General features: G+C 38.6%; 1 protein-coding gene across 1 annotated transcript in view; it reads left to right on the forward strand.

The window, feature by feature from the left end:
- Nucleotides 1–25,643, forward strand: part of LMBRD2 (LMBR1 domain containing 2) — a 53,669-nt gene that overhangs the window by 19,242 nt on the left and 8,784 nt on the right. Inside the window, 9 exon segments of the mRNA XM_006903655.1 lie at nucleotides 4,271–4,345; nucleotides 5,774–5,887; nucleotides 6,620–6,803; nucleotides 8,273–8,454; nucleotides 9,133–9,266; nucleotides 12,543–12,648; nucleotides 13,272–13,369; nucleotides 18,038–18,141; nucleotides 19,273–19,319. Coding sequence (XP_006903717.1) covers nucleotides 4,271–4,345; nucleotides 5,774–5,887; nucleotides 6,620–6,803; nucleotides 8,273–8,454; nucleotides 9,133–9,266; nucleotides 12,543–12,648; nucleotides 13,272–13,369; nucleotides 18,038–18,141; nucleotides 19,273–19,319 — 1,044 coding nt within the window.

Consider the following 25,643-nt stretch of genomic DNA (forward strand, 5'->3'; position numbering starts at 1 on the left):
TCTGGTGGCTCTCTTAAGGCATTTGACTGGTAACCAAAATGTCTGCTGTTTTACCTTACTAACCATTCCATGGAAAAGAGATGGACAGTATGCTTGCAAAATGTATAAAGCTTTTGAAGCCTTAAGGTGCAAATTCTGCTGTGGCCTACAGGGTCTCAGTGAGTTGGAATCTACTCAGTGGCAGTGGTTTGGTTAAGTTTGGTTTGATATCTCTGTGGTCGTACATCACCTGTCTTTTCTTCCCTGAAGCTATTAGTAGATTTGAACCACTGGCATTTCATTTCGCAGCCAACTTCTTACCCATTGTGCCACCAGAGCTCAATTTCTAGATTAGATGTTGAGATTATATTATTGTACTGAGAGTGGAAAATAATCTCCCAGAAAATTTAACCCAAAGTAACCACACCAACTACGTCTGGAAACCATTTGAGAGAATAATTTGCATCGAGGATTTGTACCAATAAGTTATGGTTCTGTTTGTATCGTAACGAAGCACTTTATTTTACTCATTTATAGGATGTAACTGATTTGAAGCAACTTTACAACATTATTCAAGAGATAAATTTCAGTTAAATACATAAAAATTTAGAGCAATTATAAAATGATGTTGTGTTAGATTAACTTAGTTATGGATTTAAAAAGAACTTGTTGTAGTCCAACTCTGCAGTACATAACCGCAATGCCATGAAGACAGCAGACTTTAGAAAGATACTAAATATCTAGATTGAAAATTGTACAAATAGTCAAAGTGACATGAATGATTCAAAGGAATTGCTGTAGTTCAGGTTTCACTTCTGAATAGTGACCAAGCAAAGTTACTCTGGGGGAAATGCAATGACACCTAGACCTAGAATAAGTAGAATGTGGGTAGCTGACAATGCTCTGGTGAGAGATCACAGAATTTTAAAATGAAATTAAAGGTTTATGGTAGTAAGATACAAGTTTTAAGTTTTGAAAAAGGTTATAGTCAAGGTAATAGGGCTTTGAATGTCATACTGAGAAGTCCAGAATGCATTTTAAAAGCAGTATGATAGGGAATTGCCAGAAGTTCAAACAGTATTTAGGACAGGTCGTGCCACTAGGATATCATTGCTGATGTCAGATGGATCCTGCCTGAAAGTGAGGAATACCAGAAGAATATCTGTTTGTGCTTTATTGACTGTGCAAAGGTGTTTGACGGTGGATCATGACAAGTTGTGGCTGACATTGAGAAGAAAGGGAATCCCAGAGCATTTGATTGTGCTCTTGAGGAACCTATACCTGGATCAGGAGGCTTTTGTGCGAACGGAGCAGGGGAGCACTGCATGGTTTGGAATTGGGAAGGGAGTGTGTCAGGGATGTATTCAATCTCCATACGTGTTCAGTCTACATGTTAAGCAAATTATCTGAGAAGCTGGACTCTGTGAAGAGGAATGTGCCATCAGGATTGGAGGGAGACTCATCAGTAACCTGTGTTATGCAGATGATACAACATTACTTGCTGAAAGTGAGGAGGACTTGAAGCACTTGTTGCAGAAGATCAAGGAATGCAGCCTTCAGTAAGGATTGCATCTCAATATCAAAATAAAGATTCTTACCACTGGACCAATAGGCAGTATCATGATGGATGGAGAGGAGATTGAAACTGTTAACAGGTTCATCTTGCTTGGATCCACAATTAACACCCTTGGTACAAGCAGTCAAGAAATAAGGAGACGCATTGCACTGGGAAAATGTATAGTTAGGGGCCTTTCCAAATTATTGAGGAGTACTGATATCAGTTTGAGGACTAAAAGTATGTCTCATTCAAGCCATATTCTGTCCAGTTACTATCTGTGCATCCGACACCTCCACAGTAACGAGGCTGACAGAAAAAGAATTGATGCCTTTGATTTGTAGTGTTAGAGAAGAGCACTGAACATCCCATGGATGGCCAAGAGAATGAACAGATATGTCTTGGAGAGGGTGCAGCTGAAATGCTCTTTAGAGGCAAGAATGATGCTGCTATACATCATACACTTTGGACATATTGCTAAGAGGTGCTATTCCTTGGAGAGGGACATGATGTTGGGAAATGTGGAGGGTCCACAAAGGAGAGGAAGACTATACGTGCTGTACTCTGGCCCAGAATAGAATATGTATCCTGGAAGTGCTTGCTGCAGGAGGTCAAGGACTGCACCTTCAATATGGACTGAAGCTCAAAATCAAGCAGATCAATATTCTCACCACTGGGCCAATTGTCAGCACCATGATGGATGGAGTAGAGACTGAGGTTGTTAACAGTTACAGCTTGCTTAACTCCACAGTCAACACCCTTAAACACCAGCAGTCAGGAAATAAAAAGATTAATTTTGTTGGGAAAATCTGCTGTCAGGGACCTCTCCAGAGTACTGAAAAGCAATGATGTCAGTCTAGAGATTAAGGTGTGGCTAATCCAGGCCATGGTCATTGCAATTACTTGCTGTACATCAAAGAGCTGGACAATGACTAAGGATGACAGAAGAAGAATTGATGTCTTCAAATTGTGCTGGAGAAGAGTCTTGAACATAACGTAGACTGCCAAGAAACATTTAAGTCTTGTCTTGGAAAGGGTAAAACCAAGTTTCTCCTTGGAGGCTAGGATTTTGAAGCTCCGTCTCACATACTTGGTCATACATGGCCAAAAGAAGATGGGTCCTTGGAGAAGGACATCATGCTCAGAAGTAGGAAGGGACAGCGTGGGAGAGGAAGACCCAGATGAGATGGATTGACACAGTGACGGGGCAGTAGTGATTGGAGTGTCGGAATCAGTGATACTGGCTCAGGACATGGCAGGGTTCAGAGCTTCTGTGCATAGGGTCGCTGTGAGTTGCAGGCAACTCGACGGCACATAACAAGAACAACATTTTCACGGGCGTTGCTAAATCCTTTTTGTTGTCACTACACATCCCTGATTGCTGAAACTGAAGAGGACCTGAAGTGCTTCCTGCAGAAGGTCAAGGATTGCAGCCTTCAATATGGATTGAAGCTCAATGTCAAGAAAACAAAGGTTCTCACCACTGGGCTGACTGGCAGCATCATGACAGATGGTGAAGAGATTGAGACTGTTGACAGGTTTGGTTTGCTTGGCTCTACAATCAACACTCTTGGTACTAGCAGCCAGGAAATTAAAAGATGAATTGCATTAGGAAAGTCAGCTGTCAGAGACCTTTCCAAGGTACTGAGGAGCAATGATGTCAGTTTGGAGACTAAGGTGTAGTTGATACAGGCCATAGTCTTTGCCATTACTTGACATGTTTCAGAGAGCTGGATAATGACTAGGGATGATAGAAGGAGAGTTGATGCCTTTGAGCTGTGGTGCTGGAGAAGAGTATTGAATATACTATGGACTGCAAAGAGAACAAACAAGTTCATCCTAGAGAGGGTGAGGCCAGGCTGCTCCTTGGAGGCAAGGATTCTGAAGCTTCGTCTGACATACTTTGGACAAGTTGCAAGGAGGGACCAGTCCTTGGAGAGGTACATCATGTTTGGAAGAGTGGAGGGACAGTGCAGGAGAGGAAGACCCTTGATGAGATGGGTTGATCCCATCACTAGGGTAATGAGGATAGGCATGTTGGAGACAGTGAGATTGTCAAGGGATAGAGCAGGGTTTAGGACTGTTGTATATAGGGTCACTATGAGCCGCAGGTGACTCAATGGCACATAACAACAACAAAAACAACAACTGCCAAGTCAATACAGACTCATAACTAACCCTCAAGGTGAGTTTTTCAGAGACTGTAAATAGTATGGGGGGAGACTGACCATCTTTCTCCCCTGGAGCAGCTTGGCAGAGCAATTCCTTACCACTCAGCCACCAGAGCTAAATACCATTTAAATAGCCTATATTGCTTTTTAGTAAAAGTGGACCTGTTTACCTACTTCACCTGCTTGAAAATGCTTTTTTTTAAATCTACAATTGTTTTTAGTGAACTTAACTATTTTTCCAGACTTTTATCAACTAGCTGTCTTGCCTATTTGTATTGATTTTTTAAGAGCTCTTAACACAAGAATATTGAATTTTTATTGTATAAATAGTAAATATTTTCTTGTTCATTTTTGCATAACAAGTTGGCAAATGATGAGAGAGTAATAGAAACTATGAGATACAGTTATTCAATGACTAGATTTTGACTTGTGTTCTTAGGGAGACTTATTTTGTGAAAGAGGCTTTATAGTACATAATTTGGGTTCAAATTGAGGGCTTGAGAATGTATGTTCTTCTCATTTGAAATGTCTGATCCATAAAAATAATTTCTTACTGTGTTTATAGGAGGTTCGTAAAGTGAATGAAAGCATCAAGTATAATCACCCATTGAGAAAATGTGTTGATACAATACTTAAAAAGGTAATTAAATCACATTATCTCATCTATTCTCTTTTATAAAATAATAAAAACATTAGAAAAGTTTGAGATTGCTCCATACCTGAGATCTTCCCATGTTCTTCCCATTTTCATGGAAATCGTAACCATAAACCTGTAATTATATGTATACACACAGTGAGTTCTTTAATTATTGCCAAATCTAGCATTCCTGATTGACTGCATTCTCCAGTAACATGAGGAGTTTGAGATGATGTTGAGTAAGTTATATATGGGGTATAAGCATTGCCATGATGGTATGATCATAGGTGTACATACTTGCGTTCGTATCTCATTCAGATTTTGTTAGGATATATTCCTAGTCTATAAAAATGCTCTTATCCCAAACATATTTCTCCCTAAAAGAAAGTAAAGTAGGGCCTCAATAATAGTCATTTTCATTCCTAAATGTTTTTGTAATCAGTATTAAAAATGATGTGAGATACTAAACATGAGTATTTAGTAAAAAGCTGTAAGACTTTCATTCATTGATGTTAAATTAGGAGCACTCATGTATTTCCACATGGTTGTTCCACTAGTATTTCAGTTTCTTTTAAGAAACTACAGAATCACTGAATGTTTCTTTAATATATTCAATCAATTGTTCTCTACTGATTACTAGTCAGTGTTTGTCTTAAGAACCAGTTAATGAACTGCCAATCTCATATTTGCTGCCTTTTAAGATTTTTAATCTAGGAATCTAAGTACAATGCATTGATTTGTATAGCTACTAAATGACTAGTAATAGGAGCACTGGTGGACCAGTGCTCTAGTTGATCACTTTTTAAAATTACTGAGTGCCACAAGCTTAGTGGTTGGAAGGCATTAGCTGTTCTTTAGGAGAAAGATGTGGCAGTCTGCTCCCATAAAGATTTATGGCTTTTTAGGAATTCTACAGGGCAGTAGTACTCTGCCCTGCAGAGTTGTTAGGAGTCAGAATTGACGCAACAGCCGTGGGTTTAGTAAGAGAGATGACTCTAAATATCCTGTATTTGTTTCTCTATACTATACATTTCAAAAATTCAGCATCTTGGATTTGTCATGGTTCTTCCTCATTATTTAAATATGAAAACAGCAGTTCTATAAAGGTGCCTGCTTAGAATAATCCTCAAATATTGGTTGCTTCTTACGTAAGCTCCCCTGCCCCCCAACCCATTCCAAACACATGTACCTGGGCATAGAGATTAATATTAATACAGATGAGAAGACAATTTTTCACAGCTCAGAACTCAGTGCATCTTTTATAACATATTCAAGAAAACATCACTATTGAAAATGCAATTATATGGAGATGCCAAGATTTGTTTTTAAGAAAATTAGAAATGCCCTTAAATGGAAGCTTTGTAATGAAAATTAACTTGCTATCTTTTTGCAGGATAAAGATTTTTAAAAATCTCTGCATATCTCTTTCAGTGCCCCACAGAGTATCAAGAAAAAATGGGTAGGAACATGGATGACTATGAAGATTTTGATGAAAAGCATAATACCTACCCAAGTGAGAAAAGCCTGGTCAAGCTGCATAAACAGGTAACCTGACGTGTTTCCATTATTTTACCTACTAGTGGGTTTAGTTAGATTTTTAGTTGTCTTCAAAAAGGGATTTGAGGGAGTACCTAAAACATCCTTTGTTCCTGTCCTTATCACTCTTTGATGTGTTCTTCACATTTCTGGACAGGAGCACTGTTGGGGTGTTGGGAGAATAAATTGCTTACTGAGCAGAATTGTTATATATATATATTACAGAACATTAACATCCTTGGCTCCACCAAATAGATGGCCACTCACACTTCCTCACTGTAAAAAAAAAAATCAAACAATAATCTAAAAGTATTATATTTTAGGGCATTATTTTTATCGTAGGAGTATGCAGTGAGGGTTGCAGAGTGGATTATGTTTGGGGGTAGGGGGTGGGGTTTGGGGAGGTGCGGGGGGGATTGTGTACCAATGAGGGAGTTTTTCTTTTGCTTTTCAAGGAGAGGAGCAAACGGGGGCGGGGGTGGGGTGGGGTGGGGGTTGTTTGTGTGGGGAGAAGGGTGCAACAATGAATGAATGGAATTCCAAAATCTCTGTAGATGTTCATTGAAATGAAAAATAAACAAACTAAATTGATTAAAAAAAAAAAAAGAAACTCGTACACGTAGGTACAATTACAATAAACATTTCATGCAACAAACAAAAAAAAACAACAAAGCAAGCTCTCCTTATGGAATGATTAAATTTAATTATTCTTGGATCAAAACACTTACTTTCTTTTTTTAGGTGATTTATTCAGTTCAGAGGCACCGGCGAACTCAAGTACAATGGCAGATTCTTTTGGAACAAGCATTTTATCTAGAAGATGTAGCAAAAAATGAAGCCAGTGCAACTCACCAGTTTGTTCATACTTTTCAGTCGCCGGAGCCAGAAAATAGATTGGTCCAGTATTTTTACAATCCTACAGTTGGTATGGAAAAAAAAAATATTAATTGTGGACATATAGTTCTATTAAGTCAGTTTTTTTATCCCTATTCTAATAATCCCTCTTATAATATATCCCCCCAAGATAACTATTATACTTGTCATGTAAAATATAATCTATCAAATTTTCACTGTACTTCACAAATACTTAAAATTTCCTACAAAATAAAAATATTTAAACACATCTATGCTAGCTGTTACTGGAAATATAGTATCACTGAGCCAAACAGATAGAAATCTCTGCTTTATGGAATGTTTTATGGTGTTCTGGTGGCCTAGTGGTAAGGAATTTTGCAGCCAACCCAAAGGCATGTGCTTCTAATCCACCCTTTGCTCCATGGGAGAAAAATGGGTAGTCTTCCCCCATACTATTTAATGCCTTTGAAAACCTGCTGGATGGTCTTATGACTTGATTCTATGACTTGGTAATACATAAAAACCTCCATAGTGAAAAAACTCACAGTTTTCCATTTTATAAGCTGCTTTTTGGGGGTACCTTTTATTTTTATCTAAATTCTGACTGAACAAAAAAAATTGCCGGTATAGTACAAGAAGTCTCTTACACTTTCCACTCAGATTTCCCAAATAAAATTCTGTCCTTTTCACTTGTTTGCTCTTTCTCTATATCTGTTTCTATTTTTACCTAACTCCTCTGAGAATCTAATACAGCCACGATATGTCCTTACCCATAAGTATTTTATGGTGTATTTTAAATATTTTATGGTGTATTTTAAAGCATAGAAACATTCTTTCACATAAGCAAATGCATTGATCAAAATCTACAATACCTTCTATGTACATTTTACTGACTTTTCAGATCTTGGTAATTGATTAAAAAAAAAAGTAATCCCAGCTCATGCATTTATGTACATCTTTCCTGTCTCAACACCATTTGGTGCCATCAAGTCGGCTTTGATTCATAATGACCCTGTGTGCAACAGAATGAAACCTTGCCAGATCCTGCATCATCCTCACAATCTGTTTCTCTCTAGTGTCCTTTATCCATTTCTCAAACTAGAAAACCCGTTAGCATCACAGCTCTCACGTTAGACAGTGGAGAACAACCCCAGGGGGTTTCCATGGCTATAAATCTGGGAGCAGGTTGCCACATCTGTCTTCCAAGGAGCAACTGGTGGGTTAAACTGCTGACATTTCTGGTTAGCAGTCCAGAGCCCTCATATTTGACTTTGATATTTCCCTTGGATTAAGTTAGTGTTCCGGATTTTGGTACAGGAACACCACAGCAGTGGTTTCATGTGTCTGGTACCTTCAAAGAGGAGATGCATGATGTCATTTTGTCCCCTTACTGGGAGTCGTTTGGTTGGGGGGGGGTATCTCAATTGTAAGATTGCTATTTTTGCTTCGTTATTTATTTATGTTGCAAAGAAATGATTGCTCCTTTGTGAGCTAATCTAATCTCATCGTTTGGTTTGGTTGTTTTTCTTTTTTTTCCAGAATGGTACTGGGAATGCCTCTTACGACCGTGGTTTTACAGGATACTTGCCGTGGTTTTGTCTGTCTTCTCTGTGATTGTTGTGTGGTCAGAGTGCACGTTCTTTAGCACCAGACCTGTCCTGTCCCTCTTTGCCGTCTTCATACAGCTGGCAGAAAAAACATACAATTATATTTACATCGAGGTCAGTTCAGTATATTTTTGTCATAAGTATTTGTCAGTTCATAGTTAATCCTTACCTGTTACAGCTTTTCTTCATGTAATTATTCTAGTAATTAAAACTGTGAAGTTAATAGTTTTATTACTCAGATATAAAAAAAAATGAGCTTCCCCATTTTACCAGGACGATAATAACAACTCACTCCAAACTCATTGCCATTGAATTGGAATGAGCTCCTAAGTGGCCCTTCAGTGTGTTCTCAGAGAATACGGAGGAGATTGCTCATCTTTATCACTTGGAAGAACTGATGGAGAGGCTCCTTTGGGTTAGTTGTAAAAATAAAGAACTGTCTTTAAGAGAACTGGAAAGGGTGCAAACAGTGCAAAATTCTCCTATGAATACTTTGATCTTTGTGTCAGTAGAATTACGTAACTTGAAGCTTCAACGTGATGAATTCATAAGAAAGTGAGAAAACAGGCCCACTTCAGGAGGCAGATTTGAAATATATGCATCTAGGATGTTAAACTGGTTTCAGTATCTACTTATCCTCGTCCCCATATTTTCATTTTCCATCTTTGTGCTTATAAATTTTAGAACCTCAATAAGTAAGAGCTGGGAATAGTAGAAATATTGGGATAGAATGTAAAATAGTAGTTTAAAGTCTGTTAGTCTAAAATAGACTTGGATGTTTTGTTTTTTCAGATTGCTTGCTTCCTTTCCATCTTTTTTCTCAGTATCTGTGTTTATTCTACGGTGTTCAGGATCCGTGTATTTAACTACTATTATTTGGCTTCACATCATCAGACTGATGCATATAGCCTTCTTTTCAGTGGCATGTAAGTACTATTATGATTAAAATAAGAGGACTGTATTGCATGAATTCCTGTAGATTTTTTTTGTGTTTTTTTTATGGGTGGTCCACAAACAGCTATATTTTTATGAACTGTTGTTTAATTCTCTGAATGGTATAAACTTCTGAGTAATTCACTACTAGCTAAAAGATTGTTAGTTAAAAGCCACCCAGAGGTTAGGCCTGTTCTGCTTCTATATGGTCACAGTTATACTCTGTACATAAGAGATTGCCATGAGTCATTTAACTTAATGACAACTAACAACAAAGAAGCACTGAATGATTTCAAGTGTTAAATAACTATTTGTTGATTGCCAGCTAATTACTACTTGAAGATAAGGTTAAAACAGACATGCTACTTTTTAAAAGAGAAAAAAGACACAGTAGTCCTAGATTTCCCTGTAAGAGGTTCCATTAATAATTTAGTAAATAGTAGGACCAATTGACAATTTAAAGATTTAAGTTGAATGTAGAGAATGTTTTGAGATTCATTGATACAAAACAGGAATGGATGAGAACTAACAACAGAAATGTTGTGTTGTCACGTGCTGTTAGGTTAAAACTGAATCATAGCTGACCCTCCAGCAGGTTTTTAGAGGCAGTTAATCACAAGAGAGGAGATGGGCCATCATTTTCCCCGCGGAGTGACTGCTCAGGTGACTTTGGGATTGCAGCACAGCTTCTTACCACTAGGCCATCAGATCTCCCAACAACTGAAATCATCTTTCTTAAGTGGTTAACACTGAGCATTTAAGCAGAAGGGATCAGTCCTTGAAAACAAGAGAGCATTCTGGGAAGGATGGAGAGTTAGAGAAAGAGAGTAGGACCTCCAGCTAGATAGAGTGACACAGTGACTCTAACAGTGGCTTCAGCCTCGTGGAGATCATAAGAAAGGAGTTACAGGATAGGGCAGGGTTCAGAACTGTTCTTCAGAGGGTCACTGAGTAGTAGTCGATTCCATGGAACCTAATAATAATAAGGAGTTAAAAGGGCAGAGAGCTGATTTCAGCTTGGCCTAGCATGTCTTTACTGCTACTATAGAGTCCAGCTCTACAGTAGTGTGGATGGAGAGTGAGGAATAGAAAGACTTGAGAAAAGATAAAATAGTTGAAGTGCAAGGAACAAAAGATTTCAAGAATCTTAAGTGATTATACAGAACACAAGTGAAGCTTTTAATCAAAATCTTCAAATGATTAACAGTATGCTATAAATCAGATAGTGGCTGTTACAGCAGGGAATATAAACATTGCCTCAAGAGCATTCTCTTAACCACTGGATTCGCAAGCAACATTCACCTAATATTTACTCAAAAGTCTTGTTAACAAGGATTTTGTTCCAGGCTTGCAAGTATTCCTGCTATCAAAGCCCTTTTAAGTCAGTCACTCTTCAGGTTTTCCTGAGTCAGAATGGCTGAGTGGTCTAAGGCAATGCCTGTTTATTAGTTAAACATGTCTTAGTTTATTCACTGGTCACAGTTCCCTTTTCACTCTACGTGGAACCTAGTGAAGTTCACAAAGGAATCAATATTTGAAGCATCTCCAAAGCATTTTCATTTTTTTAAGAGATAAAAACTCCATTCCACCCAAGAGGAAAAAATAGACTAGAAATCCATGTACCCTACACCCAGCTTCCCCTCATAATGACAGAAGGCATGGATGTTAACTAAGGTATAAACCTTGTTCAATTTTCAGTTTATTTTAACCTTCCTTCATGTATATGTGTGTAGATTGCTGTAATCATTGCCCAATCCAGATATAGAACTATTCCAATCACTGTATAAAAAAATTCCCTCATATTTTTTATATCTACATTCACTTCTCAGAGGATGAACTTACCATCATTGTAGTTTATTTATCTCTGTGGTTTTATATCTTTTTTTAAAAAAAAAAAAAAACAACCCAAGTGCCCATCAACAAATCAATGGATAGAGAAGCTGTGGTATATTCACACAATGGAATACTATGCAGCACTGAAAAACAAGGAACTCATGAAATATACAAAATGGGTGACCTGGAGGATATTTTGCTGAGTGAAATATCTCAGTCACAAAAGGACTAATACTGCGTAATGCCACTGTTAGAAAACAGGACTGATATCAGGTTTGATGGAAACTAAGAGGCGATAATGTACACTGCATTGAAACAGATGAGGAATAGAACTACTTAAAAGGAATATATTATTAGATAGTATTTGCATGACAACACAGTCCAGACAGAATAAGAGCTGCATAGTAAAGTGGGGAGGGGGTGGGGGTGGGGTTTACAACAAGAAAGAATTTTTTTTTCCAAGAGAAAAGCAAACTAGGGGGTTGGGCAGGGAGGAAAATGTGCAGCAATGGATGAATGAAAATCTAAGTTCTGTATAAATTTTGATTAAAATTTAAATTTGAAAAACAAATTTGGATAAAACTGACCTTTAGGGAGTTCTGGTAGCCTTGGGGGTAAGGAAGTCCCCTACCAATCCAAAGACAGGCATTTTGAAGCCAGCAGCATCTCATTGGGAGAAAAATAAGCAGTCTCCTCCTGTGTGGTTTCAGTCTCTGAAAACGGTCGAGGTTCAGACATGAATCGATTCTGCCTTGGTGGCATGAGTGAGTGAGCAGTTCTTTGGTGAGCCCTTGTGGCATACTCCATAAAGACAGCTTCTATCTGGTTATTCAGATCCACCAGTGACTCCAGAGGAGAAAAACAGGCAGTCCCCTTGAATGTGAATTCCAGCAGCACAAAATCTGTCTGTGGGTCAACTGTGAGTTGATGCTGACTCAGTGGCAGTAATTGAGTGAGCAGTTCTTTTTCCCCTGGACTTGGCTTGTGGGCATGGGTGGATACAACTTCAGATGTTTTGTGTATGGAGTAGAATTCTCTGTGAGAAATTACCATCCTCATCAAGGCAATGCCATTGCCCTTAGCTTGCTAAGATGATTGCACAGCTCGTGGAATTGAAGCAGGTGCTATGAAGGCATTCCACAAGTCCCTGCAAACCAAAACCTTCTATCGTCCAGTCGATTCCAGCTCATAGCACAGTGCAGGCAAAGGCCAGCAGAGCAGCAGCCTGAAACTAGCATTTTGACACATATCTTAATGTTCTTAGGAGAGAGGTAGTTAATAGGATTTCCATAATATCTTCTAACTAAATAAAGGCAGTTTACGTAATGAATATAGAATATATAAAATGAAAGTAGATAAAAGTAAAATATTTCTATCACATTTTAATAAAATACTTTGCTTTATTTTTTGTATATGGTTTTAAATTCTTACTACAGGTTATTTTGCCGTTTAACACCTCCTCTGTGTCTTAATTTCTTGGGTTTGACCCATATGGATTCATCCATCTCTCACCAAAATACTCAGCCAACTGCTTATACATCTGTAAGTATAGTTCAAAATCAGTTGTTTATATTCACCATCTCATTGAGATACTGGTATTGTGAAATTCTTTATAATTCTTTATAATCCTAGCAAAAACATTCTTTTAGACATTTCTGGTCTTAATAAGTAAACTTTCTCATAAAAGCGCTATTATTTATTTCCTGATACTTATTTCTAATTACTCATAATCAGATAAAAGTAATTTTATTTCCTTTTTTTTTTATACTGGTTTGTATACAAAGTTTGAATACATTGATTTTCACACCAGATTTTTTCCATTTCCTTCACCCTCTTATTTTCTTTTCTTAATACACAATTTTTTGTTTTATATAGATTGTCCAAATGACTAGTATCAATTGTCTTGAATTGAAATATCTGCTTTTATATTTATCACTCCTAATAAAATTTTCAGTACTATTTATGAAATAATTTTATAAAGCAAAAACTCTAATAAAAAGTAAGCTTTTTAGAAAAATCCATTTAGATATTTTGTTTGTGATTGTTTCTTATGTTCTTGAAAAATCCATATTTATTGGTATGACTGGCTCTGGACAACTTTTCTAATAATCAGTGAAAAAATAGAGAATTATCCTGGTTTAATTTACTTTTTTCTTGTTCTACAGATTATGGGTTCCATGAAAGTTTTATCCTTTATTGCAGATGGATTCTATATATATTATCCTATGTTGGTAGTAATTCTCTGCATTGCTACATATTTTAGGTAAGACACCTAACATTGCTGATTATTCCTCATACTACCTTCATCTGTCCCTTCTTGAAGCTCTTTTAAATATTCACTGGATGGATTTGCTTGTCATTTGTTTTGTTGTGACCTAGTGAGTAAGGAATTGTGTTGCCAACCCAAAGGCAAGCAGTTTGAATCTACCAGCTGCTATGTGAGGAAAAGATGGGCAGCCTCCTCCTGTGTGATTAACAGCTGCTGAAAACCCACTGGAGGGTCAGCTGTGATTGGGGTCTGATTCAGCAACAAAAAAATGCAAGTTTTTTTATGAGGGGAGCTAGGAATCATTTGCAGTATAATTTCAGAGTCTTCTTTGAAGATATTTCTAAGACAGAGGTGGATGGAGTATTTAGACCACAAAATGATGAGATTTGGTTATGAAATTTTAAGTCTTGCCTTTAATACTGACAGTTGATGTAGCTTATATAAGGCATGTCCATCAAGCTTCTAGCCAATAATGAACATTTGTCTTGGAACTTCACCCTCAGGCATTTCTGGGTTTCTGAATGATTCAGGCCCTAGCCAGCAACAAAGGTCAAGTGAGAAGCAATTGTAAACAGGCCATCTATGTGGGACTGGAAGAGATTCCTTCAGTGTTGGAAGGAAAGTGGCATGTTCTTTTCAATGGATCAAGAAGAAAGTGTGAGCTTCGGGCAGGAATAAGATGTTAAAGAACAAATGGATTCTCCTAGCATCCCTACTCAGGCATCACAGCATCTTCACCCTGTACTCTGTCTGCCCTCTTCACTGTTGCTCTGTAAAAATTCATTACTTCCATGTTGAATTTTACACAGCAGTCCTATTGGACAGAGTAGAGGTTTGTAGGACATCATGCTTAATAAAGTAGAGAGGGTCAGTGCAAAAGAGGAAGACTCTCTACAAGATGAATGAACACAGTGCCTACAACAGTGGACTTCCCCATAGCAATCTTTGAGAAGATGACACAGAACCACATAGCACCTCATCCTACTGTTTGCAGGGTTGCTATGACCCCTCATAGCAAATCTACAGAATTGCCACCTTATCTTCTTCCCACAGTGTTTGAACTACTGAATTTTCCATTTGCAGCTGAGTGCTGCACCACTACATCACTGTTAGTGAACACAAGGGCTTCTTTCTGTAGCCACTTGCCAGTAAGACAGACAAATGGAAGATTCCAAAGCACTACTGCAGATTCCTATCCTAGTTCAAAGCTGCAGGGTTTTTACAGTCAAAAGCAGTCTACATACAGTTACCAATAAACAGACAACCTGTGAAATATAGTTTACTTGTGACAGAAAAACAGTTTCAAAAAGTAAGTGCTAATTCAGGAAAGATGCATTTCCCCCTCCTGTTGGGCAGGGGGTAAGGTACAGTTCACATATGACTGAAAAAAATACTATGTTAGGATTCTTAGGTACAGTTAGCTTGAAGTACAGTTTACAAATGATTGAGAAAAGACAGATGCTAATTCAATGAAAGATGCATTTCCTCTCCTGATAAACTGGCAGACAGTTTAAGGTTATCTGCATGACCATAGGGAGATTACAACAGGGCCTGAGGACCAAACAAATGTTTGTTAGATGATTCAGACCAGTTTTGCAGGCTGGAGGCACATGATGTCAGTCCTACAACAACACTGTATGTTTGAATAATTCTGAACTTACTAATACCTTATCACCAGCAGGGCTCCTAAGTACTCCATGGCACATAAAAAATAACATTTTTTCAAAGACAGTCCTTAATGTTAATTTGATCAGCTTGGTTTTCTTAATCAAATTTCAGTTTCATCTCACTACTTTCCATTTAAATCACTCCTTACAGTTCTGTTACTGTAAGGTGCGTTGAGTCTGTGTTTATTCACAGCAGCCATGGACAACAGAATGTAACACTGTCCAGACCTCTGCATCCTCACATTTGCAATTGTATTTGAGCCTATTGTTGCAGATGCTGTATCAGTCCACCTTGATGAGGGTCTTCCTTTCCCGCCTCTGACTCTATGCTTTACCAACCATGATGTCCTTATACAGGGATTAATTTCTCCTGCTAACATGTCCACAGGACTTGAGACAAAGACTTGCTTGCTGTCCTTGCATCTGGCTGTTCTTTATCCAGGATAAATTTGTTCATTCAACTGGCAGCCCATGGTATATTTAACTACCTTTGCCAAAACTGTAATCAAACATGTCAGTCCTTCAATCTTCTTTATTCATTGTCTACTTTTTACATGCAAATGAAGTGATTGAAAATGCCATAGAGGCACACCTTCTGCATAGTTATTATAAATAACATACTAACTACTGACTGAAAAGGTTTAAAATATATTACTGAATTTTTAAAAAATATTTTACTTTCTAATAAGTACCTCGTGGTTGCTGTGATGCTAAATATTGTGACATTGATGAATCAAATGCCATAATGGTGGTCCCCCTGGTGGACAGTGTTTGGTGGCACTCCCCAATTAAAACAAGCTTGGAAGCAGGGGTGACATCCACTTCTGAAATAGCTTGCCTCTGGAAACCCTGTGAACCTGGAGAAAGGATGAAAGTTATACAAGTGTCCTGGTCTTTCATTCATAGGGTCGCTATGAGTCGCCTACGACTTGACGGCACTTAACAACAACAATAAAATATCTAAAGCATTTTGTTTTAAAATAAAACTTAATAGGAAGTTATAGCAAATCTAATATTGAATCGTTTTTCCTTATAGAAAGGGCACTCCATTTATACTGTGAAAATGATGCATTAAAAGAAGAAACTAAAGTGTACAAAACTAAGTTTTGATTGTTTATTCATTTTAAAAATTTTTAAAGCTGATAAACATTATATTTGCTTGAAATTTATAAAATGTGTCTTTTGGTTTTAGTAGTTACAATGGCAAGATTTATATCTTTTTTTACCTTATTAGACTAGGTGGATGAACAGATTTTTAAATGGATATTAATGCTTCACCAACTCTAAACCCTTAAATAAATACAAGGACTTGTATCATGATTCATTAAAATAAAATTTTTAAACTTCAAAATAATCATTAGAAGTGTCATTTGAGAGTTAATAATATAAGCTTTGACTGTCATTTTGTCTTTAAGGGTGAAAAGGTCTGTATTCCTGAATTTTCAGATAATCTTAGAAAATAGATTTTGTATCGTTCCATTTTTTTGCAATTTGAAGCAATGCCTTATGGACATTTCAAAGATTGCTTGACTTTAAAGATCTGTTTTCATTTGAAATGCTGTCGTAATCAACCTAAGTCCTTCTTTCAGTAACCATACTCAGAATGAATCTTCAGACTTGTCTGCTGAGAAAGCATAAGGCTATTTTGTTAACACACTAGACAAAGCTATAAACTTTTCTAGAGACAATTACCTAGTTGTGGGCATATATTATATTGTAGAATTTCCACAAGGATATAAAGATAGTAAGAGACTGTTTAAACTAATAATCTAAATATGAATATCCACCTAAAACTCCAAATTTATAGAATGATAATTTATAGGAAATGTCCTTGATGTGCTAAAAAAAATTAATTAATATGAATGCTCCAGATCCTTACCCATTTTGCTGTAAATCATGGGACTTTAACTATTTAACTCCTGATTTCACTTTTTTCAGCACACACATAAATACATACTCTCACTCACATTCGTTTTTTTCCCTCTTTTTGTGTATGTATGTTTGTGTTCAGGCTTCTTGCCTTTAGAAGCATAGTAGTAAAAAAATTTGAAAGCTGATATAATAAGATCCAATCTTTGTTTCATCTTGGATTTAAATTCCAGCTCCTTTGGGTTTTAGTCTTATCAGTAAAGGGATACTTAGCTTTTAGGCTTGTAGTAAGAATGAAATAAGACAATATCTACATGTTGGATCTTAACAAATACTAATTTCACCAACTGGGGCAACAGAGGTTGGTGTGTCAGAATTTATGAGACTGGCTCAGGACAGGGCAAAGTTCAGAGCTGCTCTACATCGAGTCACTGTGTGTCCCCAGTGACTCAAAGGCACATAACAACAGCAACCCATCTTTCACTTCTGTGCCAGGTTTTCAGAGTGCATAATAAAAGTAGAAATGACTAGATCCCAGAATAACAAACAATAACATTTAAACCCTGAAAGTAAATTTGCATACTACATTCTAATCAGGGAGCTTGGACAACCTACTGGTAGGAGCTGTGCTACAGTCCAAATAGGCCTGCAGTTCAGATCCACCAGAGCTGCTCTGAGAGAATGGTGCGCAGACTCTTCTCACAGAATTTTTTAGTTTCTTAGAATGTGCTAGAGAGTCAGGAATGGGTCATTTCTGACTTAACAGCACTTAACAGCAACAAAAACCCTAACAGGAATATTTATCCTTGGAAATGTCTATGTGATTTTCGGTGATAAAACTGGCATTTGACTCTAAGAAAAGAATAAATTGGTCTTGTGTTATAGCCAGTTAGCATCTTGGTGTGGTGATTTTTAGCTGTGTATGTATTTTAGCTACAGTGCATATCCTCATCAGTGAAATACTAGACATAAGTGTTTTACAAATGCAAATAAATACTTTTGAAGAAAGTACATAGCTGATTTTGGGAATGATAATACTAAAAAATAATTTTTTCTAAAAACTAATTTTTTCTAAAATTTTCAATGTGAAATAGTGTTTGTCTTTTAAAAAATCCTTTGTTTGTAGCTTGGGAACTCGCTGTTTGAATCTTCTTGGCTTCCAGCAGTTCATGGGTGATAATGATATGACATCTGATTTAGTTGATGAAGGAAAAGAATTAATCAGAAGAGGTAAGATTTGTCTTTTGAAGCAAATTACAGGATAATGCTAAGAATCAAGATATAATAGTAATGTTTATAAAGCTTCTGTGTAGTTTTTAATGTAAGGAAATTAGAAATTAATGCACTTTTATTAGCTAGTAATCTACATGCTGCCGCCTTAGTAGAAATAACTTGAAAACATATCATGTCTTTAAGAAATTCTGCAACATAAAGTATTAAATGAGTCTACAGCTTTATATGATCTGGAAGTAGTTTTCATATTTGCTTTGGAAAGTATTAGCCAAGTTTTATACAGCCATACAGTTCACTAATTTAAGTAATCATCAGTCCAATACCACATGAGAAGTCATTCTAGCCAAGGCAGTTTGCTTAGAATGTGATGATCATCAACAATCTGTTAGAATATTCATCACTCTGTCAGATTGTAATCACAGGATTGAGCATATTAAATTCACTGACTAACGGGAGTAGAATAGAAAAATGAAAACAGATCAGTGTTGGGACGTTGGTTCTTCGTCATTCTCTCTTCCTAGGTCTGGGGCCTTTGTATGGTCACTGACTGACCAGAAGCCAAAAAAAGAAAAAAGTATGTCAGTTTAAGCATAAGCCAGAGTACCTTTTTTGCCTTTTCATAGGAATGGTGGGTCTAGTTGATGTATTAGTTGTACTGTTAATTAAACCTCATCTGGAGTATCACTTCCAGATTTGGGTGAGATTTTCAAAAGTAAAATCCACAAGTGAAGTATTTGGAGAAAAACAGCCAGAATTTTGTAAAACTCATCCTATGAATAAAACCACTGATATGACTGAGGTACAGAACAAAGAGAGTAACCAAAAAAGACCCTTTTATTTTTTTAGATAAAAATATGAACTTAACTTAGAATTTAAGAATAAACTAAAAGACAAAGAAAGAAATTTCAAGTTACCATGATAAAAAACTTTTTCCTTCACTGAAGCTTTTTTAGATGACCATCTCCAAAAATATAGAGAAGGTATTCCCTTTGTAGCCCTTTCCAGCAGTGACCTACTATATTTGACTTAAATAAGTGAAAGTTGGGCATATCCTGCAATGTTAAGTTCTGTTACTGTGCTTCTAATAAACCATGGTGCACAAAATCTGAGACTGCTTTCTGTCTCTAGAGAAGAGAAAAAGACAAAGGCAAGAGGAAGGTGAAAGTCGCAGAAGAGTAAGTACAGTATTTAGTAAATTACTCTGGACTAAGGTTAATGTGAAATACTTGAGAAGTCATACTGCTTCGAATTTTTGTCTGAGGACCTCATAAAGTGGAAAATGATGTGTTTTTTTAAGAGGTTTTAGTGTTATCACATATGCATGACACTGGTCCTGTAAGACCCATTCTAAAAAGCCTTTAGTAATAACTTATTTCACTCATATCCAAGATCTAGCACAGTTTCTTGCCCAAGGTAGCGAGTTGCTCAGTAGATGTTTGTTAAGTGAATGAATGAGTGAAATGTTGCTAAGTGAACGAATCAGTGAAATGTTGCTGTCAAAGTAATTTTGATTGCTTTGAAATTGTTATGCCTTTTTTGTTTTGTTTTGGTTTGGTCTTTTGGTAACAGGACATTTGTTCCTCTGTGTTTTTCCTTTATCTGCTAACTTGCTGAGGCAAGGTAACCTTTTTTCAGACTGAAGGGCAGAAAATGAGAAAAAGTTAGTCTTCGTTACTAAAAATATTCTATATGTGAATAGATTAGGATGATTCCTGGTTGAGTAATGGTTAAGCTTTTAACTGCTTACCAGAAAAACTTGTCAGTTTGAACCCTCCAGCCACTTCAAGGAAGAAAGATGTGACAGGCTGCTTCTGTAAAGATTTGAAACTTTGTCAGCCCAACAGGGCTGCTGTCAAAATTCATTAATCAGAATCAACTTGACAGCAGTTATACAAGAGAATTGAAGACTAACAGGAAACATGTTGTGGTTGTTTTGGTGGTTGTATGTACCATAGAGTCATAACTACCATAGCTGACCCTCTGGCAGGTCCCATCTTTCTTCCATGGAGTAACTGGTGGATTTGAACCTTTGCAATTACACTGCAGCTTCTAGGCCACTAGGCCACCAGGAACATTTTAGTTGTCTATTTATTTTCTAATTTACCACTCAAAGGGGAGCTTATTTCTTTCAAAAGGCATGACTAGATCAAAATAGACATTACTCAAATCTTTATATGAGACTTTCTAACTTTCATAGTAGATCAGATGGTTGTACCCTGCTCAGACCTAGTCATTTCCACGTCATCTAGTTGGTATGTGCTGACTCTCAGTTCTGACAAAGCCCTGTGGACAAAAGTAAAATGTGCACCTGCCTGGGCCAACTTCACAGTCTGCTGGGCGTAAACCTACTGTTTACAGCCAGTCTGTTTCATTGAAAGTCTTCCTCTGCTTTGCTGATTTTCTATTTTACCAGTCATGTTATCTTTCCCCAGGAATTCGCCCTTCCTGATAACATGTTGAAAATATGTTAGATAAAGTCTTTTCATCGTCTTCTCCTCTGACTAACATCTTGGCTGCACTTTAAGACAAATCTGCTTGGTTCTTTGGCAGTCAGTCATAATTCGGGGGAGATCTGGAGGAATAGTCAGTAGCCATCTGTGCTGCTAACTCAAAGGCTATGCATCTCTTAAAGTTCATTTCACCAGCAACGTCCAGAAAAAAGATGGACAGTCTCCTCCGGTTAAAATTTACCACCTCAGAAACCTGGTGGAGTCAAAACTGACTCCATAGCATTGGAATTGTTAATGATATATTCTACATTCTTCACCAATACTAAAATTCATAAGCATCAGTTCTTGGTCAGGCTTCCTAATTTGTTATCCAACTCTCACATGCATATGAGGTGATTGAGGTGTGACTGACTCCTGAAATGCAATTTTCAATCTTTAAGATTTTAAAGTAATATCTTTGCTTTTCAATATGTTAAAGAAGTCCTTTACAAATATTTATCCAATGCAATATATATTTGAGCGCGGGGGGGCCAATTTTGGTTTTTCCGTTTGTTTGTTTTGTTTTAAGACATAAGGAATTAATGGATGTAGGGAAGTCTGAGGCAGGCCCAGGAAGGGTGTTTGGTTCCTGGGGGCAGGTCCAGCTACAGGGAAAAAAAAACAAACAAAAGACAAAAACAACAGGAAAATGAGGATGTGGACAGACAGATTTGGTCTTGAACTTGGGAGATGGGAAAGTGACGCTCTTTGAGCCTCAGGAATGAGGAGCAACAGAAAGAAAGCCATGTCTGAGGGGGGCCCCTGAGGACCCAGAGGAGGAAAGGGAAGCAGCTCCCCACCCCTCAGTGCTGAGGAAAAGACACTTGGCTCAGTCTCTTGCCTGCATCCCATCCATGAAGCAGATGGGGGTGGGTTCTCAAACTCTGGCCCCTTTCAAGGGCCCTGCAGCAGCTCCTGGTTGAGTTTCTGGAAGAAGTTTTGCCAAACTTACGAGCACTGATCATGATGGCACAGGAGGGGGCGGCCTTGATGATCCTTGGGAGGAAGCCTGCACTCAGTCCCTTGGTCCCTGACTCAGCTCGGATCCTCTGCAGCAGCAGCCAGGTAGAGTCCACACGTAGAGGCCTCACTCTCACAGTCTCTGTCACTCCCAGCTGGACCTGGTGCTGAGTCTTCACCACATTGAAAGGCAGAGTCAGGATGGTTGCCACTGTCCCTGAGATGCCTCCAGCCATGAAGCTGATGCCCACAGATAACTGGTCCTTTGGCCTGGACCCACTTAGCCAGCTCAACACAAGCTCATAGTTGAACCAATATAGAGTCGAGAAGGGCACAACCCAAAGGTCAGTGGGCCCCCAGGCCAGCCACAGAGAGCACCAGCCTCCCTGAGCCACTGCAGCTTGAACAGAGTTGCCTAGCTCCCGGTTGCGACACATGCTAAGCCTACAGCTTTGTCTGCACCAGCTGAGGGGGGCTGATCACAGTCATTGTGCCCAAAGAGGCCAGAGCGCCAGCCACCATGGGTGCATAGAGGTCATAGGTCACATTTCGCCCACTCAGGAAGGTCTTGAGTTGGTCATAGGTGGTGGAAGTAAATGGCGATGACTAGTGCAGTCATCACTAAGGTGCCTGGGAGGCCACTCCACAGGGTCCTGGTGCCCTCATGCCTCACAATCTTACAAAGGCATCCATGGTGCCAGTGAAGCAGGTGGGATCCTGAAACCAGGTGGCACAGCAGGCCCCACTGGGCAGCACAAGTATCCTGGCTCCAGAACTCCACTGCAGTATAGGAGGCACTTCCCAGAAGGCTGGAGAGGGCATGACAGTTTGGTGTAGAAGATGCTCCACAGTCTAGAGGGAAGTGCAGGTTCACTGGTTCCTGAGGGGCAGTGGGACTGCAGGTGCACCTTTACCATGTCCAGGGGTGTCATAAAGAGAGAGGTGATTGTCGCCCCAGTGCCTGAAGCCACTGTCTGCTGGAGGAGGCTAATGCCCCCAGGGGTCTTGGTCAGCCATCTTGAAGTTTCAATCCTGATTCTAGGCCGGTGCTCATGCGGCTCGGGGACCAGGGTCTGGCGAGACCATAGCAGCTCCACAGCCGCTGCACCGACCCACACGTTTGCTTCACACAGAGGCCTCCACTGACTGTATTTTGATTTCTTGACTGGCTTCCTAAGGCATTGTGGATTCTGGTAAAATGAAACCCTTGATAACATCAGTAGTTTCCTTTTATATCATGATATTGTTGGCCTAGTTGTGAGAGAGTTTTGTTTCTTTATGTTGAAAGGTAATCAATAATGATCTTCAGTAAATGCTCCAGGTTTTCTTCATTTTCTGCAGGCAAGGTGTGCCATCTGTGTATTGCAGGATATTAGTCTCCCTCCACTTTCGATGCCATGGTCAAGCTTCTCAGATAATTTTCTCAGCATAGATCCTGAATTGTTTTTAATTGCCATCAAGTCAAGTATTACTAGAGAGACCCTATAACAACAGATCTGAACCCTGAACTAGCCTTTGCCATCCTCAACATCCTCTGACACACTTAAATCCCATTGCTGCAATTACTGTGTCAATCCACCGGGTTGAGGGTCTTTCTCTTTTTCTCCAACCCTCCACCTTTCTAAGCTTAATGTCTCTGTCCAAGGAATAGTCGCTCCTAGCAACTTGCCCAGAGCATGTGAGATGAAGCTTTGTTTTCTTTGCCTCCAAGGAGTACTCTGGTTGCACCTTCTCCAAAACATCTCTGTTCTTTTGGCAGTCTATAGGATGTTCAGTCCTCTTCTCTGACACCACAGCTCAAAAGCATCTGTCGTCCTGATTTATTGTCTAGATCTGAGATGCATAAAAAGTGATTTAAAAGACCATAGCCTGAATCAGGCACACCTTAGTCCTCAAACTGACTTCACTGATCTTCAAAAATTTAGAAAGGTCCTTGACCTTCTTTACCATCTCTTTCCATAGATGTAATTGATTTGATCCTTGTGTATTCCATCAAGCAAGGTTCAAATATATGTTGTTTAGTTTCCATTTATGGTTGATTTGAATTTTTTTAAGTGTTTACTATAACTACATTTTTGACCTTATAAAATTCTGTCATGCTATCTCCAGGCTCATTTCAGTCACTGAGGCTATATCTCCAACCACCAGCTCCTCTTCATTTCCAGCTTTCACATAGTAGTCACCAGTTAGTAATGCATGTTAATGGCATCTTTGATCAATTTCAGACTGCTGAAGTTGATGGTGGTGGATGCTATGTGCTGTTGACTTATAGCAACCCTATGCATAATAGCTCCTGAGCCAATCTCACTGTCTCTGACATGCCTACCCTCATTACTTCAGTTATTGTGTCAGTCCATCTCACTGGCATCTTCCTCTCCAGCACTATCCCTTTATCCTTCTAAGCATGATGTCCTTCCCTAAAGACTGGTCCCTCCTGGCTACATGCCCAAAGTATGTGAGACAGAGTCTCATAATCCTTGCCTCCAAGGAACAGCTTGATTTCACCCTCTCCAGGACAGACATGTTAGCTCTCTTGGCAATGCATGATCCATTCAATATTCTTCAGCACCACAACTCAAAAGCATCAATTCTTCTTTCATCCTTGGTCATTGTCCAGCTCTCTGATGCATAGCAAGTAACTGCGAAAACCTGGATCGGGTGCACCTCACTCCTTGCTCTTCAGCATCTGGAAAGGTCCCTGTCAGCCGATTATTCTAATGTAATTCCTGACTGTTGGCCAGGAGTGTTGATTTGTGGAACTGATCAAGCTGAAATTGTTAACAACTTCTCAGTCTCTTCTCCATCTACAGTGATGCTGCCAGATAGCCCAGCGGTAAGAATCTTCAGTTTCTTGATGTTCAGATTCAGTCCATACTCTAGACTATAGTCTTTGACCCTCTGCACCATATGCTTCAGCCACTCCTCAGTTTCAGCAAGCAAGGTTGTGTCATGTGCATATCACAAGTTGTTGATGAGTCTTTCTCCAATCCTGATGCCATAATCCTCCTCATAAAGCCCAGTCTCTCAAATGATCTGTTCTGCATGCAGACTGAAATGGTATGGAAACAGGACACATCCCTCATGCACTCTTTTTATTCTTTTGAACCATGAGTGTTTCCTTGCTCTGTTCTAATGACTGCCTCCTGGTCCGAGTATAGGTTTCACGTGAGCACATTTAGGTGTTCTGGGATTCCCATTCTGCCCAAGGTTAGCCACAATTTGTTGTGATCCACGTAGTCAAATGCCTTTGCATAGACATTCTCTCTACTTTTGGCTAAGATCCATCTGACATTGGCAATGAGGTTCCTACGGTCACGGACTCATTTAAATCAAGCTTGTATTTATGATAGATCTCTCTCAATATACTGTTCCATTTGCTTTTAGATAAACTTCAGCAGCATTTTCCCTGCATGTGATATTAGTGATACCATACTATAATTTCCACACTCTGTTGGATCACCTTTTTTTGGCATAGGAATAAATAGGGATCTTTTCCAGGCTGAGTTGTCCTGCAAATCTCTTGTTTCAGCCTGGTGAGCACGTCCAGAGCTTCATCTGTTTGTTGAAATAGTTCAGCTGGTATTCCATCAATCCTGGGCCTTTTTTGGTTCCTAATTCCTTCAGAGCAGCTTGAACTTCCTGCTTCATCACCATTGCCTCTTGAGCATAAGTTGTTTTATTAAATACTTATGTGTCAGCCAGTTCTTTTTAGTATAGTAGCAGATTAAATGAGTTGTGGAACGATGCCAAGGGTATCATCCAGAAAGAATGCAGATGGTCATTGCAAAGACAGAAGAGGAAAAAAAGACCAAAATGGATGTCAGAAGAAACTGAATATTGCACTGGAGCGCAGAGAAGCCAAAGCAGAAGGAAGAATTCAAGATACTAAAGAGCTGAATAGAAGATTCCAAAAGGCAGCATGGGATGGCAAAGCTTTTTACATATTTTTCATATTACGATGAAATGTGCAAGGAGCTGGAGTCAGAAAATCAAAAGGGCCGAATTCATTCAGCATTTCTTAAGCTCAAGGAACAGAAGAACAAATTCAAA

This window comes from Elephantulus edwardii, unplaced genomic scaffold (assembly GCF_000299155.1).
Source record: "Elephantulus edwardii isolate Elephantulus edwardi_28Jun2011 unplaced genomic scaffold, EleEdw1.0 scaffold00395, whole genome shotgun sequence".
In the NCBI taxonomy this organism is placed as follows: Eukaryota; Metazoa; Chordata; class Mammalia; order Macroscelidea; family Macroscelididae; genus Elephantulus; species Elephantulus edwardii.